This window comes from Etheostoma spectabile, chromosome 18, assembly GCF_008692095.1.
Source record: "Etheostoma spectabile isolate EspeVRDwgs_2016 chromosome 18, UIUC_Espe_1.0, whole genome shotgun sequence".
Lineage (NCBI taxonomy): Eukaryota > Metazoa > Chordata > Actinopteri > Perciformes > Percidae > Etheostoma > Etheostoma spectabile.
In genome coordinates this window covers 9,222,166-9,240,284 of record NC_045750.1, presented here as the reverse complement: position 1 = coordinate 9,240,284, position 18,119 = coordinate 9,222,166, and the positions used below count along the sequence as shown (strand labels likewise).

The window sequence follows — 18,119 nt, the reverse complement described above, 5'->3', positions numbered from 1 at the left end:
TGAAAATGAACACTTTGATTATTTGAAGATATCAGCATGAAAATAAACCAAGAAAAAAAACACAAGCAATCAAACTAGCTGCAAAAACGTGCAGTTTCAACACATGAAAGAAGAAGGAAGAAGACATCCCACTGGATTAGTCACGACGTGTTTGGATTTTAGTTAAGCAGAGCATTGCCAATTCACTTTCTGCACTGACTCAAGACTCTTCCAGTTGGAAAAAATATAATGGCCTCATAAATGGAAGTATATCACTGTATATGTCTATGAGTGGACAGCGCAGTCTAATTGACCCGGGCACACTAGAAAAAAAGATGATCTTTGAGTTTTACTGTCAGTAATAATTGTTAGTGCACCATCTAGCAGACACTAGAAGGAGTTTTTTCACTAGAAACAAACCACAGTCAAGTGTTGGCATACAGTCATGATAAGAAGTCTCTCAGCTGCAAAGAAAACATGTTTTGTGTCTTAAATTGAAGGCCGGTCACAGTTAGCTGCTTTCTACAAGGTGGTGTGTGGTTTTAAGAAAAGGTAGTCCCCCTCTTCTGAAATGTATTGAATAATTAAAATACATGTGTGTCTGTTTATGTATGTGTTTTGTGTGTGTCTGTTTCTGTGTGTGTTGTTTTGTCTCCCTCCCTCCCGTCTGTCCTCTGTTTAATTATTATTATTATTGTTTTGGCCCTGGGACGCGTTCTTTGTCTCAGTGTATTGTTTGTAATTGTTTTGTTTGTCACTGTTTATTTGTTAAATATGTTTTTTGTATTATTTGATCACAAAAAGAATACATATATAAATTTCTGACACCAAACACAAATGTATATACAGTATGAACCATAAATTGTTATCACACTAATGATTAATGTGTATTCATCTTTCACAAATGCAGATTTCCCAGTTTCCTTTCCGTTCTTCGTCTCAGTGTATTGTTTGTAATTGTTTGTCACTGTTTATTTCTTAAACATGTTTTTAAAAAAAGAATCACAAAAAGAAAATATATACACACATATATATATATATGTATATATATATATATATATATATATATATATATATATTTCTGATACCAAACACAAATGTATAAATGAACATTAACTTGTTATCACACTAATGATTAATGTGTATTTATCTTTCCCAAATGCAGATTTCCCAGTTTTCTGTGCAAACACGTGCAGGTAATTGGTGACCACCTGAGTGTGAGTGTGAGGGGGGGTTGATTATCACTAATGCGCCTCAGGTGTGTGTGATCATCATCCGCTGATAAAACCGCTGGGGATGCTTGGTAGAGCACTCAGCCCGTTCACTTCAGAGTTGGTTCTTTTGAGGTGATGTGCTAGCGTCGCATTGCCGTTCTCTGATAGTGATCGGATTCCTGTAGTTTTTTTTGTTGTGTTTGACTGTGCTCTGACGGCAACATGCGGATGCTTGATAACATGTAAGTTTATGGTCTTGCTCCTTTTATCGCTTGTTTTAAACTGTAAGTTGCTGCCAGTTTGTTTAACTTGTGTTTTTCTTTCTTTTTTTTTTTCTTCAGTTTGTTATGGAACGTGATGGCTGCGTTAATCCTCCTGGGTCAAGCAAAGCCAAATTTGAAGCACAGATCGCAGTCAAGTAAGCTTTCATTTACGTGAAATCCTTTCTTATCAAGTCAGTTTGCACTCTTCCTCACAAGCCTTTGCTCTTAACAGGCAGTGGCTTAACGACCGACTGTGTGGGTAATCTAATGAGGCTATCATTAGACAAGGCTTTGGCAGTGGGGAACCATCTCGAGGTGGAGGCCATCAGTGAGTATGCGCTTTGCTAATGATAAGCAGTTTGGTTCATTGCTGTGAGAACCCATCCCTGTCATGTTTGCCCCCCCAGATGGCACCCAGCACATTTTGATAACACCCAGCTTGGCTGCTCAGTGTGGATACAGCATGGAGTCTGACCCATGGGGCAACACCAGAATCTACACCTCTCTGTTGGGCTGCTATGTGAACAATAAAGTATGTAAACGGTGTTAGCTAAAGTTTATTTTTCACTTTTGCCAGTGAGACCATAAATTTTATGGTTTTGATTCACTGGACACTTCAATCAAATCTTCCAATTGATGTTGTGCAGTGTCTCATTTAATGCCCCATGTGTTTTTTGTTGTCTCGTAGGAAGACTCCTATGATGTTGGCTTGAGACTCAAAATGTACAGCGACAGTCAATCAGATGTGATCAGCCATGATGTGATGCAGACTTGCAGCTACCCTCGGTGGGCCTCCAGAGAGATTCTCTGCGATAGGAACTATATGGAGGTAGGTCACGTTACCTTGATGCCAGTTTTGTGTGGTAACAAATTAAAACTGCTAGCTTTTCATATGTATAATTTTTCTTTTTTAGGTGTCAAACCACATGGCTACACCTAATGCTAAGGGACAGGCTCAGAATGTTAAAGACAGCTCTAAGCTCGACACCATTCAGGATGTATGTTGACTAAAGATTCTGCTATTAAACTAGAGCCTGACTTATTTTTGACCCTGCACCTTTTGGCATCCCATGAATGAATTTTAATTCTTTCCTGTAGGACTCAGAAGCTCTTGGTATCTGGAAGGTAACATTTAACACCCCACAGCCAGTGACAATGATGCTGAAGGAGGTTGAACAAGCTGGCTACAGTGCTATGGCTACCTCAACCCGTCTGGTTATGCGAAGCCCATACAATACAGCGGAGACTTATTATGAGGATGTAAGCAACACACAGCCATCTCAAGTGTCTGTGTTTTTGTTTTTCCTTGATATTAAACCTTGACATGATGTTGACCTCTTTAGGTGGCTGGAGTCCCAATGGAAGTTTTGAAGGTCAGCGCTTACTACAAGGCAAAACATGGTCTCAGTGTTGTGAACTTGGTGGCCACTTGTCCCACAGGTGAATCTCGACAAAATCAATCTTACAGTAAACATTAAATGGCTGCAGTTACGTCAACAGTTGCTTTGTCATTAAACAGGTGGCGTCCTCTTCACAAACGAAGTAATCTCTTGGCACGTACCTCGCCGTGTGACACCTTTGGCTGACAGCAAGTTTAAAATCCTAGAACTGTACATGGGCATCAACGGGCAGAGGCTGGATAAATCTCAAATGAGCGCACGGGGGCATACGCTATACTCCACTGACTTCCACATCGTCATTGATATCCAAGTGGGATCACCTGATGGTTACTACAAGGTTGGAAAGTCTTTAGATATAAAATACAAAATCACAAGTCCATTTGCATGTTTTATTAAAATGTCATGAATAATTGCAGAGCCATGCCCCAGATTACCAGTACCATGTCACCTACACTGTCGAGCCCATGCTCGAGTTACTGTGGAGAAGTAACGCTCAAGATACCAGATACAAGGTTTTGTACCCCATTACCACCCCTCTAATGCCTAGACCTCTCCACATCCAAAACAGTAAGTCACATTTTTCTGGTAGATTACGGAAAATAAGGCTTGTGGAGAAGGTTCCCAACATGCTGCTTTCTATTCCTCAAGATACTGTTCCAGAGACCCGGGTGTTCAGCATGTTCTTAGGAACCTTCCTTCATGATGTGCAGCTTAAGAACATTACCTTTTCCATCGGGGTTCTCACTATTAAAGAGTGCAGTGCCCGAGACTTTATCATCCAGGAGCACCTTTTCTCAAATGGAACCAAGGCCTTCTCTTTACTGGTGCCCTTTAGTGATGAGGTTGTCCTAAAACATGTATGTGGAAATCTTCACTTTTAAAACTTCAGTCTGTACCAGCTGTTTGCTTTGCATTTTTAAGGTTTCGGTGACATCACTAAGCTTTGTTCTATATGCATACCTGCAGAATCCTCAACGCTTGGTTACAACCTACTTTCTCCAGTTGATCTTTGGGTTCATCATACTTCCTGAAGAAACTCCATTTGCCCACCCAGTGGAATTGCAGGCATCTTTGCAGGATATTGGTGAGCCCTTATGTTTTTGTTCCTGATGGCTGTTTTGTGAAAAACCAAAGCTACCCCGTAAACGCAGGGGAAAAATATCTAACTTTTTCTGCTTTTAGTGCTACCCATTATTACAGGCACCTGTGACCAGAACATGTTTTACATCCATGTGAAATACGGGAGTCAAGGCAGAAATTTCCAGGCAATGGTTGGATCTCAAGTGCTAACACCTGAGGTTGCTGAGGAATACCATTTCCAAGAAAACGGCACCCATTTTAGCCTTATACTGCCATACAGTGCCAAGGACACCGTGTTTGAGGTATGTTGAGCTGCAGGTTCACTATATTCTGATTGAAGAATTTCTGCACTGATAACTTCTTCTTTTTACAGCTGCTTACTTCCACCGCAGTCAGAGCCAGAGTTGACCTACTTCTGTTTGCTACTATCAACAACTGGGTTCTTGCTGATTACTTTCTGTCCTGCAACTTCCCCCTTACAACCACTGGTAAGATGTGAACCTTGTTTCTGCAGTTTTAGATAAAAGGACTTTTTTTTTTCTTAACACTGACTTTTCTACCTTCAGTGTGCCACCCCAATGGAACAATGACCGCTTTGGCAGTAAAGGTGGAATCGGTGCCAAATCTTGTGCCAAGCCAGCTTACTCTGCAGGACAAGTCCTGCAAACCGGTGTTCAGTGACCTTCGCGTGGCATATTTCTCTTTCAGTGTTAATTCCTGTGGGACCACTAGAAGAGTAAGTATGAAGTAAAATTCAATCTAGGAAATTTTATTTTGTAATACCAATAATTTTTTGTTTAGTTCATGGACCACTACATGGTGTATGAAAATGAGATTACCCTGGCCTACAACAAAGGAGTAGCCTACAAATCACCAATTGATCCTGAGTACAGGTAGAAAGGCTTATCCAATCATATATTTAGATCTTTTAATCTGCAGGCTGTTTAAAAACTTTTTCTCTTAATAGGCAAACAATTTCTTGCTACTACATGATCAATGCAACTTTGAGTGTTGCATTCAGCTCTACACACCGAAGCTTTAACCCCACCGCAGAGATTGGCTTAGGGCAGCTAATGGTGCACATGAGACTTTCCCAAGGTAAGGTTAAATTCTTGTCTTAACATGCAGTCTGTTTGGTCCATGCCTTTCTCTAATGACACTCTTCTCCTTCAGATTCATCATATCGTCACTTCTACCAAGCAGAAGACTATCCAGTAGCAGAATATCTGAGGCAGCCTCTGTATTTTGAGGTGGAGCTGATGGAGTCTACAGACCCACAATTGGAGCTCATCCTGGAAAACTGTTGGGCCACCCTCCACAAGAACAGGACATCTCTGCCAAGCTGGGACATTATTGTGGACAGGTAATGTTTATCCATAATGAGTTTAAAAGACTGCTGAAATGCAAAGTTAATTTTTCTTTTTCTTCACTAGCTGTGAGAATCGTGATGACAGCTACAAAACAATCTTCTATCCGGTTGTGAGTGATGCCAGAGTTGTGTACCCATCCCACATCAAACGCTTCTCTATGAAGATGTTCACCTTCACTAAAGATGAAGAGGTTGTGAATGATGAGGTAAGACTTGTACATTCAAATGAGAGGAGGAATAGCTGCCCAAGTCCTGCATAACAAATCCTTCTGTTCATCTTCAGATTTATGTCCACTGTGATGCACTGATTTGTGACACAAATAGCCAAGATGGTTCCTGCAGAGGCCAGTGTATGCATCCTACTGGCCTGGGTGGTGATAAACATCAAGGAACTAAAGGACTGAGAAGGGGTAAGTGGCTCAAATAAGTCTGGATAAACTTATAATTGTGTGCAGTTGGTAATATATGTGCTGCTTGTTTCTAGAGCGAGGAAGTATGGACGCCACCCACCAAAGGCAGATCTCCACTGGACCTATTGTTCAAAACACTCAGTCAAACCTCCTGAAATAAAAAACTAAGTTTCTTAAACAAATATAAGTTTCTTTGCCTAATTCAGTCATAAGTATCAAATTTAAATGTAATTTGCTCTTTAAACCTGCATCTGGCAACCTGTTGCCAATTGACTTTTTGTATACAGACAAATGGACTTGCAGCTATAAAACTTGTCATTTAAGCAACTTTTATCTACCCACATTGCCTTTTTAGGCTTAAAAACAATGTCAATGCACTTTTAAAAATGTTCATGTAAAAAATCTGCAATGGGCCAGAGCAGTTTGGCTGCTGAAACAAATCTATTCTCGTATGTTCTGCCTCAACCAAAGTGATGTTGGTAAGCTTAACTGCTATTTGGAAACTCAAAACTGAAGCTTCTGAACGATAACGTCCTGGATAATCCTGAACTGTTTTAAAAAGTGTCCAGATGTATTAAAAAGGCCCTTTTAACATCAAAATTACATAAATGGGGAGTAATATTCAGGTATACTGACATGCAGCCAGGATTGGACTAAGGGACAAGTTCCTAATCCAGTTGAAAGATTTTCTACACTCTGGGCCCTAATTGCTGTCAAAGAGGGATGATGTATCCTAGGGCAGCAGCTAGGCCTCACTAATACCTGCACTATGCTGACTTCAACCAGCCACACAAGTTTGCAAGAGTGAGCTAATTCCTTGTGCCTTCCCTCCTGGGAACCAAGGAAAATGTTTCCCTAATTTTTGATTCCGTACCGTTTAGAGTTAAAACCTACAATTTTATTTTAGTGTGGACAACCGGATCATTTAAGTGTAGAAACCTTTACAACCGAGAATAGACATTTGGGCTGCAGAGTGATTATATCATAGAATACAGGCATTTTGATAACTACATTCTTGATGTTTACTATTAAAGCTTAATACTTTATCTCCATATCCTTTGATTGGTCCCCTAGAATCCTTTTAGCATTATTTGAACATAGAACTAATGTAAATGATTTTGTTGGATTTTTTTGTGAAACCATTCAATCTAATTTTTTTTCCTTCACTCTTCATTTTGTTCTCAGTATTTTTATTTTTTATTTTTTTTTTTTTTAGTGGTGGTTCTGGAAGCAATTTCTCTTTTTGGTAATGCAGAGCAAGAGCATTTTGTCAATCTCATGTACATCTTTCTTTTGCAGCCCTTATTTCTGCATGCTTGGTATCATCTCAGGCATGTGCATGGCTCCTAGTCTGCACACCGATGGCTCTGGTTGTGGGATCCTCATTTTAGATGGTGGCTCATCCTCACTTTCTTCACAGCTTTTATCCAGTTCCGAAATTTCAGCTAGGAGTAATGTAAGGTCCAAGTACTGATGTGTGTTCTTGGATGGTCAGTCAGAAGCTAAGCATGCGATCACATAGATCCACACCACCCATGTTGTCATTATACTTAATTACTGTTGGTCTTCTAACCTGGATCAGGAGCTTTTCTTTCTTGGACCTTCTGGAACAGATGTCTTCCGGGTCTTACCCATGTACAGTGGATGCCATGAGCACTGGTTTGTTGAACCATTTTGTGATGGCCAGCTAAGGACTATTTCTGACCACTGAAACTGATGTCCCTCTCCCCTTTTTTCAGCTTTTGTCTACTGGCAGCTGGCACAGCTTTGGGACATGGTTCTTCATTATAGTTCCAGTTGCACGAAGGCCCTTTAACAGCAATGCGTCCAAAAAATCTATGGTTGTGAAGTACCTGTCAAAGAATATGTGGCTTCCTGTTGGAACAGATCAGATTCAACCATAGAACTGCTGCACTCCTAAACTTTGGACTGTAAAGGTGTTCTTCCCTTGGTAGACTTAAAAAGCAAGCATCAGACCATTTGGTGATGCAAGGACAAAGACCTTTAGGCCAGTAGGGTTTGGCTTGCTGGGAACATACTGCCTAACTGGACAACGGCCTGTGAATGAGACTTATGGGGAGGGATTGGCAAGATTGTAATAAATAGGTAAGAGCATTGCTGTTATCAGAAAATGTGAGTGTATGTAGCATCAAGCACTCTGAACCAAGAGATTCAAGCTTTAGTTTTGTCACACCTTTAGCACTATTCAGTCATTTAGTCATCAGCAGCTAAGAAATCTAAAAACTGGAAATTTCTCAAAACTCAGCAGCCGGACCATAGCTCTTTATTGCTCAATTGGACCAAATGTTTTTCAAATGCACTACCGTAATCTCTCGCGGCGTCCTGTGGAGAACAGATTGCAATCCAGTCTTCCGATCTTCAAGAATGTCTTAAATCATTTTGCTGACCGAGTAGTGTACATCAGTAGTGAACATTCTGTCAAGCCAGGCCAGTTTAGGACATCTCTAACCACCTAGACTGAGAACAAATCTACTGTAATTTACAGTCATTACAGGATAGAACCCTTTAATAAATCACAATTAAATCTAGAGCCATTTTGCAAACATTAACTGAGCGAGCAGTAAACGATTCATGGTGCCCGTTTTGTTTATAGCGCTTACTGGTTTATGGATTTGTGATGTTTGAACGTATACAATTTGTATGAGTACTGTGCCAGACTCTAGGAAAACTGACGGCATGGCTTTGGGGGATCCAATAAACATTTCAAAAAGCCAGGCTAGGGCAATGGGATTTTTAAGGGTAGCAAATATATTAGGTAGGCTTTAACTGTTTCATATTTGGACGTCCATTAACAGTGGCACCACCTAGTAGGCCTACTGTTATCCCCAATAGCTCCCCCTACTAGCGTCATCTGCAATGTTTGAGTCCGCTCCTTTTTACCAATATCAATGACTGTCACCCAGCCATAACTATTCCTGTACTAATAAACCATATGCCCACATCCAGAAAGGCCCATATAACACACAGGAATCCAAACAATTTGTTACTTGTTCAGACTTCACCCATCAATCACCCACAAAGCCATTCACCTTGGACAATGAAAATGGCTTTATTAAATGTCAAGTCACTAACTACAAGTCATTTTTATTTAATGGCCTTATTTGCACCCATAATATGAATTTGACTCTAATTGAGACTTGGCTGCAAAATGGTACAGTTTCACTCATTGAGACAGCACCTCCGAATTTTGAATGTATCCCCACTACCAGACCTGATAAGAAAGGCGATGTAATAGCTGCCGTCTTCTCCGATAACTGTAACTGTAAGGAAATCATACTGGGGGATTTTGCATCTTTTTAACACCTTGCTATATCAATCAATTGTTGTTTTCCATTCTTAATTATTACTGTCCAAATCCAAATATGCTTTTCAAGATCACTTTGTTGAGCTGCTGTCCAAGGTCTCCACTGACTATGATGGCATAATTATCGTAGGTGATTTTAATATTCACATAGACAATGCAACTGCCTCCAATGCTCAAAACTTAATCTCCCTATTGGAGGCATTTGACTACATTCAGCATGTTTCCGGACCCACCCACAATAAAGAGCATACCATAGACTTATAGTCCCATCAAAAGGACTTAATATCACTGTGCCCTGTGATGTTGCTATCTCAGATCATTGTTGCATATTCTTCGTTGTGTCTGCTTTTCCTGTACAGCAGAAAGCTACCCGAACAGTTAAAAAATTGATTATTAACATTGTTACCAATGAAACCTTTATGAGCATTGTAAATATCTCATTGTTGTCTATGGCACAATTCATTGAGGACCCTGTAAACAACTGTAACTCTAAAATACAAAATATCATTGATAACATTGCACCTGTTATAACCAAAAACACAGCAAAACAAGAAGCCTCCTGGAGGAATGGAGCGGTTGTTGGGCAGAGTAAGAGAGAGTGTTGCGAGGCGGAAAGAAAGTGGAGAAAAACTCCATGTTCACCATGGCATACTGTATTTGAGAAAACTTAATCACTACAACAAAAAACTGAAACAGACCTGAGTTTTTTTTCTCTAAAATCACAACAGTAAAGGGCTTTTCTCTACTGTTGATCAAACTATTAATTCACCATCTACAACCCCATCAGAGATGTCGTCTACTGTGTGACAAATTTGCTACATTTTTCAACAACAAAATCATAGCTATCAGACAGAATATTAGTGCATCAAGGCCTACAAATCCTCCTTTCCTCCAGTTTTCCAGAATTATAACTGTTACCATGCCTCATTTTCTCCACATTGATTTAAAGACAGCTCAGGTCCTCCACCTGCTGCTTGGACCCTCTCCCCACCCCATTTTTAAAACTGTTTTTAACTGCACATGAGGTATTAGAAGTTATGTCATTAAACAACTCCTGAAGAAGAGCAATCTTGATGCAGTCATATGAATGTATAAGCCCATCTCCAACCTGCCATTTCTCAGCAAGATAATAAAAAAAAACAGTTTCTTTTCAGCTCATCAACTAATGTCAAACAGCCTTCTTGACATTTATCAATCAGGCTTTCAGCCCCACCACAGCACAGAAACCACACTTAAAGTTGTGAATTATTTGCATATAAACACTGATTCTTGTGCTCCTGGATCTCAGCGCTACCTTGGATACCGTTGACCATCAGATTTTACTACACAGAGTAGAAACATTGACCTGTCTGGTCCAGTCTTAAACTGGTTTACAACTTACCTGCTGCACAGGCAATTTTTTTGGTCCATTGGAGATTTTTTCTCTGACAAAATGGCTATTCTGTTTCCACTGATCATCTCTGAGATGTTTAAGTGGAGTCCACCTGTGGTAAATTCAGTCAATTCGACATGATTTGGAAAGGCACACATCTCTCTATACAAGGTCCCACAGTGCATGTCAGACCCCAAAACAAGCATGAAATTGAAGGAAATGTCTATAGACCAACACAGGATTGTCTTGTGTCACAGATCTGGGGTAGTGTACTGAAAAATGTCTGCTACTTTAAAAAGGTCCCAATGAGCACAGTGGCCTCCATCTGAACATAGAAGACATTTGGAACAACCAGGGCTCTTCCAAGAGCTGGCCATCCCTCTAAACTGATTGGTCAGGGGGAGAAAGGCTTTAGTTAGGTGACCAACGACGCAGTTGTCACTCTGACAGAGATCCAGGGTTCCTTTGTGAAGAGGGGGGAACCTTTCAGAGACAACCATCACTGCCGCACTCCAATCAGGCCTGTATGGTGGAGTAGCCAGAAGGAAGCTACTCCTTAGAAACGGGCACATGGCAGCCCAGCTGGGGTTTGCCAAAAGGCACCTTGAAGACTTGACAATGAGAAACAAAATTCTCTGGTCTGATGAGACAAAGCTCAAACTCGTTGGTATGAATGCCAAGAGCTATGTTGAGGACACCAGGCACTGCTCATCACCTGGGCAAGAAATTTAGTGAAGCATGGTGGTGGCAGCATCATGTGGGACTAGTCAAGGTTGATTGCAGCCATGTACAGAAACCTCCTGGAAGAAAACCTGCTATACAGCGCTCAGCCGACTAACAGTTCATCTTTTAACAGGACAGTGACCCCAAGCACACAGCCAAAGTGAACAAGTGGCATCAGGACAACTCCAAATGTCAGAGTGGCCAAGCCTGAACATCTCTGGAGAAATCTGAAAATGGCTGTGCACCGACTCCCCATCCAACCTGGTGGAGCATGAGGTTCTGCAGAGAGGAATTGACAAAATCTGCCAAGAAAGGTTTACCAAGCGGGTAGCTTCATAGTCCAAGAGACTTCAGGTTGAATATTTACAAGTAATTTCAGTTGATTTAATTAATGTGCAAAAATCTCAAAACTGTAGAATTGAGGGAGAAAAAAAAAAAAAAAAAAAAAAAAAAGCCATCTTAAAGATGCAACATAACGTTGAAAAGGCAAAGCACTGAACCCTTATATGCGGTATACACACAAATACTGAAAGAAAAAAAAAAAGAAAAATAAAAATCACCATTGATTAGGAGCACTTTGGCTCAGTTCCATGAAATGAAAAAGCCCACATTTAAAAAAAAAAACCCACAAAAAAAAACCATCCATAGCAAATGCAAATTCACAACATTGTATCATTTGTTAAAATACTACTCAAGACAGAAATATTTTGACAAAATGTTTATTGGGACCACATTTTAACCATGGAAAACTACAGCTGAAAAAGAATCCCATCTCCAGGATAATATCCAAGAAAAGTGTCAATTCTTTTAAAATCTTTAAGGATTTTGTTTAATAAATATGGGTCCTAATGACACGTGTTTGGAGCTTTGGTCTTCTGAAACTTCACGTTTTTGACCTGTGGAGAAAGAATTTATAGATTAGTCACTTTAATAGAACACCAACTATGGAGTATTTATCCCATCCCTTGTCTGTGGTAACAAATTGAAGCCTTAGTGTGAATTACTGTATAATGAGGTCAAACCTTTTGTCTTGTAGTCCAGGGTTGAACACTGCCCAGTACAAGGTCTACCCACTGGATTTTTGGCATCACAGAGCACCACGTCACAGTGGAAAAAGAGCTAGAAGTAAGGAACAGATTTATTGCTATTGGGATTGTCATTTACAACATAGGTTTCACAAATTTGACACATTTAAGCTAAATTACCTTGCTTTTCAAGTTCTCTTTATCGTCGGCAAAGGCAAACATCGGGACCTCAAAGCGCTTGACATGAGAAGGATACTGAACTCTGCCATCAGGAAAAACAGGATGGAATTTCACTGGGAATGGGTCTTTTGGGCTTGGACAGCTGAGGATAAAAATTGTTCCACTAGTTAATTTGGTAAATATGTCTCAAGTTCAGTTTAACAGTTATGTTGTTTGTGGGCAAACGTCCCAGCAGGGAAAGATTAAGAAGTTACCCATCAATGATTATGTCCCATCTGGGAAGGGATTTCCTGTCATTCTCTAGCGTTGCCCAGCAGGACATAAGCTCCAATGATACCTCAGGGTTTGTAGACCTCAATTTCACCTCAAAATACAGTGGCTGTTGGAGGTACTTTGTGATGGGACTATCTAGGTTGTTAAAGGCTCTGTAGGTGTCATCTGGGTGAAGAGAGCCAGAACATGACCAAGTTATGAATTCAAACAATATAAATGAGCCTGTACACAGGATAGACAATGCAGGAAGTGAAAATATATGGTAATATACTGGTCAACTTAATTTAGATTTAGTTTAAAAAGATGTGAACCAACCATGTCAGAAGTCCAATTACTTTACTCATGATTAGTTTAAAGATTTGTGGGAATGCCTCCTGGCTTTAGGAAACCAGGAGTACCTATTTCAGAACAGTCAATTTAAAATCTTGTCTTTTCTTTAGAGTTGCAAGACTGTCCAAGATATCAAAAGTGTTTATGCAGGTTAGTAAAAAGGTGATCCTGTCCCTTTTATCCAGAACTTTCCTTACCTGAAGCAAGTCTCATTTCAACTTGCAGCTCGCCTCTTGCATTTTCAGCAAATGGTTCACTTGTACGAGGGCTGGTGAAGAAGGCCACACCCTGGTTTGTGTCGATGTCATAATGACAAGAAACCTTTAGACTGGGGGAAAGAAAAGCCCATTAGACAACTTTAGTCTGTAGGGGTGTAACTGACAAAAGTGAAAAAAGGAAAAAAATGTGTCATTGGTCATGTTCACAATCTGATGGTACCAGAGTGTGATTCATGCATGTATAGCTTCCACAAGTCTCCTGGTTTGACATAAATCTGCCAATTTTTCTAATAAGTGTTCTAAAGTGAAATTTAGATTATTTTGTCCAGATGCTCAGTCTATTGCATTAAGACAGACATGCTGCAAAAGGTCAGAGTGAGGAAAAAAAAATTATAAAACGTTGGCACTTTTGATTTCTTAAAGTTTAAACCCATGGGAGCAAAAATGGGTCAAAGTCACTTACTGATACTCCAGTGAGTCCTTATTTAAGTTGGTCTTCATTAAATGTTCCTCTGGCACAGAGATTTCATTTTCATACAACATCATGTTTGGCAAAAACTGAGGGAAGAAAAAAAAAAAAAAAAAAAAACACTTGTTACAGGTCAATCTGTGTTACAGTCTGCATTCAGGGAAATAATTTAACAGCATGCTACCTTTCTGGTTGTCCCACAGGAGTTTCCAGCGAAGACAAAATAAGCATAGTGGTCATTGCTATAGGAGGGACCACAGCTGGGGTCTCTGAGGGTGAGATGCCTGGGGTTCAGGCTGGGAACTGACTCCAGTTTCAGTGCCACAGCTGTCATGGTTCCATTAGGAAAACACTCTGAAGAAAAGGAGGATCAGATTTAAGCAGAGTCAGGTTAGTGCCTGCCCCAACCAAAAAAAAAAAAAAAAAAAAAAAAAAAAAACCACAATGTTCTAACAAACCAGTCAGTGTTGAGAAGAAATTGCAAGCCACAGAAAAGTCTTTAATATTTTTGTTGGCCTCAGGATACTTCAGTGCCACATCGAGTCTGCTTCTGATAGAGGACCCCACAGCCTGAGAAGTCAGAAACAAATAAGTTGCACATAATTTCAACAAGTGTCCAAGACAAATCCCTGCACATGTACTTTGGTTAGGTAAACCTATTGTGATGTACCTCTTTCACAACAATGGGGGCATAAGATGGTACTGAAAAACTTAAGTGTGTTCCGTTGTCCATGAAGCCGAACTGCTGAGCCAAGTCCGGGGTCAACACTTGTCTTCCTACTATGATCTGAAAGTTCAAGGAGCTGGTCCCATGTTTCACAAGGACATAAAAGTTTTGACCATCACAGCCACCAGAGACTGAGGGATGAACTGCAGAGGGGGGGGGGGGGGGGCAGAGGGTTAGGTTCAAATAATTTTGCCCATAATGAATAAATGCATCATATCATGAGTACAGACCTAGGTTTACTATTTTAGCTTCCAGATGAGCAGAGACAGAAAATGGAGCAAACTCCGGCAGAACCAGCAAGCCAAAGGTCAGGTAAAGAGAGTAGACTGTAGTGCCTTTTTCTGTCTGTTGGGAAATTGAAAGATTAGCCCTCAAAATTAAAACTTTTGCATGTTATTTCCCAAGTTGGGAGTAAAGCTTACCATTTGTAGTACACTAGGGTCCGTGAAGGGCACTTCAAGTGTAAAGACCTTTGAGCTGCTGTGGGACTCGTGCTGCAGGATGTTAAAGCCTCGAAGGTTGCCGTCTGCCACTGACAAAACCTCATAGGGGAAGGTGATGTTTACCAGTGCTACATCAGGGCTGAAAGGCCCAATCAGCACCTTAAATATCTGCTCCTTGGTAACTGTGTCTGTGGGACAAACAAAAAAAAAAAAAATAAAGACAGCAGCTTACAATACATTTCAAATATGGCCAAGAGTACCAAGATAAAAACTTACTGTCAATGACTTGCAGAGGTCGAGACAGAAGAGGTGTCGTGATGGGAAGGATGACTTTGTATCTTGTGTCCTCGTGAGCAGTGTCTTCAGTCCAGAGCAACTCAAGCATTGGGGCAATGGTATAAGTAGTAAGGTACTGACCATCCTGAACATGACTCTGCAAAAGTCAAAACTCTTCAGTAAGGCATTCCTTTAGTGGCATTATAATCTTGACAATTTTAAATTAAAAATAGAACATGTGCACATGTAAAGAGTCCATGCAGGCTGGGCAACCTCATTCATTTAAAAAAAAAAAAAAGTAAAAAGTAAATCTGACCTTAAAGTGGCCACCAACAGCCCCAACAGGAATTGTAATGACAATGTGTACATCAGTGACAGACAGCACATATTGTCTGGCAGCCATCTCAGCAGTGGTGAGCCTCTGGCCATCAACACCCATGTGCACCTCCAACAGTTTAAACTGACCAGAGGACATCAGCGGGTCAATGTTCCTTGGCAGGATCCAGTTGATTGTGTTTGGGGTGAAGGAAACGCTACCTGAACACAAAAATACAGCACGTTAGGCAGGGAAAGACCCATATGGACACATTTAATGATTGATCTTATTCACTCAGTTAAAGTATAGTGGTATCAACCCCGAATAAAGCAAATAAGTTTTGGGTTTACCCCCAAAAATGGGGCTAAATGTTCTGCTCCTAAAAGGCCTCCACACCAGTTATATCAAGTCTAGTGGAGAATTGTATGCCTCCTTGTAGTCAAATCTATAAAGTCTAAAATCCCTGGAATCAGTTCAGTAAACTGCTAAACCCCCAAATGCAAGAGCCACAATTCCAACAGAAAATACTGAAGACAGCCTCAGAGTGGGAGCTGTGTCCCAGCCTAGTGTTAAACATTACCCTCCAATGTTGGGCAAGCCGCATCTGCGTTGATTTGAGTCACCAGCCACCTCTTTTCAAATTTCATTGACGTTTTAAGCACCATCATTGGCACACCGGCAACCTGCAGGGTGAAATTACAGAACATTGTGTACATTAATATTTGGTCACTCCATTTCTTGTATACTGTGGTCACAAGAGAATTTAACTCTCAAAGGATGTGGGTAATTCAACATAGTGAGTAAGATATAGATACAGTAAAATAGACTAACTGTGCCAGCTGGATTTCAAAGTAATCCTTTGATTTTTAAAGAAGGCAGCTTATTAGCAGATCCAATAGTTAACTGCAAGTGTAAGCAAGTAGGGAGTTCTCTAACGGGCTGCAATTATTTAGCCAGTGCCTGTCTGAGGGGCAAGATGTCCAAAGTAAAGCTTGTTTCAAATTTTGGCAAACTGCAGTCCCACTTACAGTCTGAGTGTATATTTCAGGTGAAGTCTTTGGGATACGCAGAACCAGCCTTGTAGGGGTTTTTGCAATCCCATAACCTCTGCGCTGGGCTTCAGGGACTTTCATGATCCTCTCCTCGGGAGTGAAGAATGAGAGTGTTGTGAGTCTGAATTCTGCATTGGCGGGTTGTTTCTGTGAAGCAAATAGCAAGAGAAATTATGCAGAAAAGTTTGTTTTTTTAAAAGTTAAATTAAATGCACAACTAGCTCATCTAACCATAGCTTGTCGAACATCACGAAACATTGACTTGGCCCCTGAGACGTGATGTAGAGGTAGGGCATAATCATCTGGAGCCGCCCTCTTCACAGACACCTAGAAATGAGGACATTCCATAAGTGATAATCAATCTCCCCCTCTCCAGTGACATCAAATGTACCAGCCTTAATGCTCATACAGGACCAAAAGCCACTTATCATATAGACTGGAAAATAACCCTTGAGTCATGCTGCATTCACTTGCCTCCATATAGTTTTGGACACAGACAATTTCTCTGGAGGCCCAGGCAGTGTATTGGCAGGTCTCAGCCACCTGGTACACCTCATCTTCAGTCATCCAATTCCCGTGCAGACGAAGCTTTAAGTTTGTTGTAAATGCCTTATCGTCCTACAAACAAGACTCAAAATGAACAAACAAAACAAAACACCACATGCTTTTCTATAAACAATCTGTCTTTTTACCACATTCTGAGCAAAACAGTTTTGAAGAGAGGCAAAAATCATAGCATTTCCCAAAGGGTCTATCTTCATGCTGAAGCCACACATGGAAGCTAATCTTGGTGTAAGGACAATTGTAGAGTTATCTGAGGAGGGAAAGATGACAGTTAGAAGAAAGAATCTGAGATAGTTAAAAACAAAAAACACACTAATTCAGGACTATCAACTTACTAACAACACCAGACACTTCAAGAAGATTTCCTCCAAGTGGACCAACATCCAAACGCATGACGTTCCCCAAGCATTTTGAGTTGATATCTGGGATTAAACATGTATCTAAGTAAACAGCATATGGTACAAAAACATTCAAAAAAAAGTAATAGAAATAACTTACTTATCAAGGATTTCTTTTGAGCGCTTATATTTACAACAGCTAATAGGAGAGTAAGCCACCTGAAAGAGATAGAATAGGTTTTGAAAGTTGCAAGAAAAATCTAAAATCTTAAGCAAAAGCAGTGAATATAACTAGAACTACAAACCCCAATCCAACTGAAGAACCCATGGCACAAGAGGTAGGAAATGGGCAACCTTAACGTTGCTGCTTTCGCCTTGTTTTTAAAGCGTTTGGGACAGGCATAAACTCTACAGGCCTCCACATATGGGCATGATGAGGGAGGTTCCTGCTAACAAACACAACTACACACAGGTGTTTCCTATTACAGTCTGATTGGGATGACTGTGTGGACCTGTGTCTCGTCATGTGGCTGGAAGTGAGTCTCAATATGAACTGTAAAGAGATTGATTTAACTAGTTGACTTGTGTCACCAAAATAGATCTTGCAGGAAATGTTTTTAATACGTATATATAAATATATAAACTATTGGTATGAATAGTGAGAATGAAATGTGCAATAAAGTGTTTTCAATTTTAAATGTAATTGTATAAATTTTGACATTTTGGCATTTTGACAGGAAATGAGAGAGGGAGCGATGTACAAAGTGCCCAGC

At 40.3% G+C, this 18,119-nt stretch overlaps 2 protein-coding genes across 2 annotated transcripts; one reads left to right on the top strand and one right to left on the bottom strand.

Annotated features, from left to right (window-relative positions):
- Nucleotides 1-1,211: 1,211 nt before the first annotated feature.
- On the top strand, nucleotides 1,212-5,893 carry LOC116706520 (uncharacterized). Its single transcript, XM_032543410.1, has 21 exons — nucleotides 1,212-1,435; nucleotides 1,535-1,611; nucleotides 1,689-1,784; nucleotides 1,864-1,988; nucleotides 2,145-2,285; nucleotides 2,371-2,454; nucleotides 2,555-2,716; nucleotides 2,800-2,896; nucleotides 2,976-3,193; nucleotides 3,273-3,423; nucleotides 3,505-3,713; nucleotides 3,823-3,940; nucleotides 4,039-4,238; nucleotides 4,310-4,424; nucleotides 4,503-4,672; nucleotides 4,738-4,829; nucleotides 4,904-5,034; nucleotides 5,110-5,299; nucleotides 5,370-5,511; nucleotides 5,589-5,715; nucleotides 5,790-5,893. The coding sequence occupies exons 1-21, from the start codon at nucleotides 1,416-1,418 to the stop codon at nucleotides 5,873-5,875; spliced, it is 2,751 nt and encodes a 916-aa protein (XP_032399301.1). The 5' UTR covers nucleotides 1,212-1,415; the 3' UTR covers nucleotides 5,876-5,893.
- A 7,727-nt stretch (nucleotides 5,894-13,620) lies between these two features.
- Nucleotides 13,621-17,813, bottom strand: LOC116706522 (uncharacterized). Its single transcript, XM_032543413.1, has 16 exons — nucleotides 17,652-17,813; nucleotides 17,507-17,565; nucleotides 17,344-17,430; nucleotides 17,137-17,258; nucleotides 16,919-17,062; nucleotides 16,676-16,771; nucleotides 16,421-16,591; nucleotides 15,973-16,075; nucleotides 15,393-15,613; nucleotides 15,077-15,233; nucleotides 14,780-14,988; nucleotides 14,588-14,702; nucleotides 14,301-14,500; nucleotides 14,089-14,200; nucleotides 13,815-13,984; nucleotides 13,621-13,719 (listed from the first exon to the last, which is right to left on the bottom strand). The coding sequence occupies exons 1-16, from the start codon at nucleotides 17,672-17,674 to the stop codon at nucleotides 13,621-13,623; spliced, it is 2,088 nt and encodes a 695-aa protein (XP_032399304.1). The 5' UTR covers nucleotides 17,675-17,813.
- Between the last annotated feature and the right edge of the window lie 306 nt (nucleotides 17,814-18,119).

Coding starts and splice junctions, on each gene's coding strand:
- LOC116706522 (XM_032543413.1), bottom strand. CDS start 17,674: ATGGGTTCTTCAGTTGGATTGGG. Junction 14,703..14,779: donor ACCCTAGTGTACTACAAATG/GTAAGCTTTACT, acceptor ATTTCCCAACAG/ACAGAAAAAGGCACTACAGT. Junction 13,985..14,088: donor TTTCTTCTCAACACTGACTG/GTTTGTTAGAAC, acceptor CCTTTTCTTCAG/AGTGTTTTCCTAATGGAACC.
- LOC116706520 (XM_032543410.1), top strand. CDS start 1,416: ATGCGGATGCTTGATAACAT. Junction 1,989..2,144: donor GCTGCTATGTGAACAATAAA/GTATGTAAACGG, acceptor GTTGTCTCGTAG/GAAGACTCCTATGATGTTGG. Junction 4,425..4,502: donor CTTCCCCCTTACAACCACTG/GTAAGATGTGAA, acceptor TTCTACCTTCAG/TGTGCCACCCCAATGGAACA.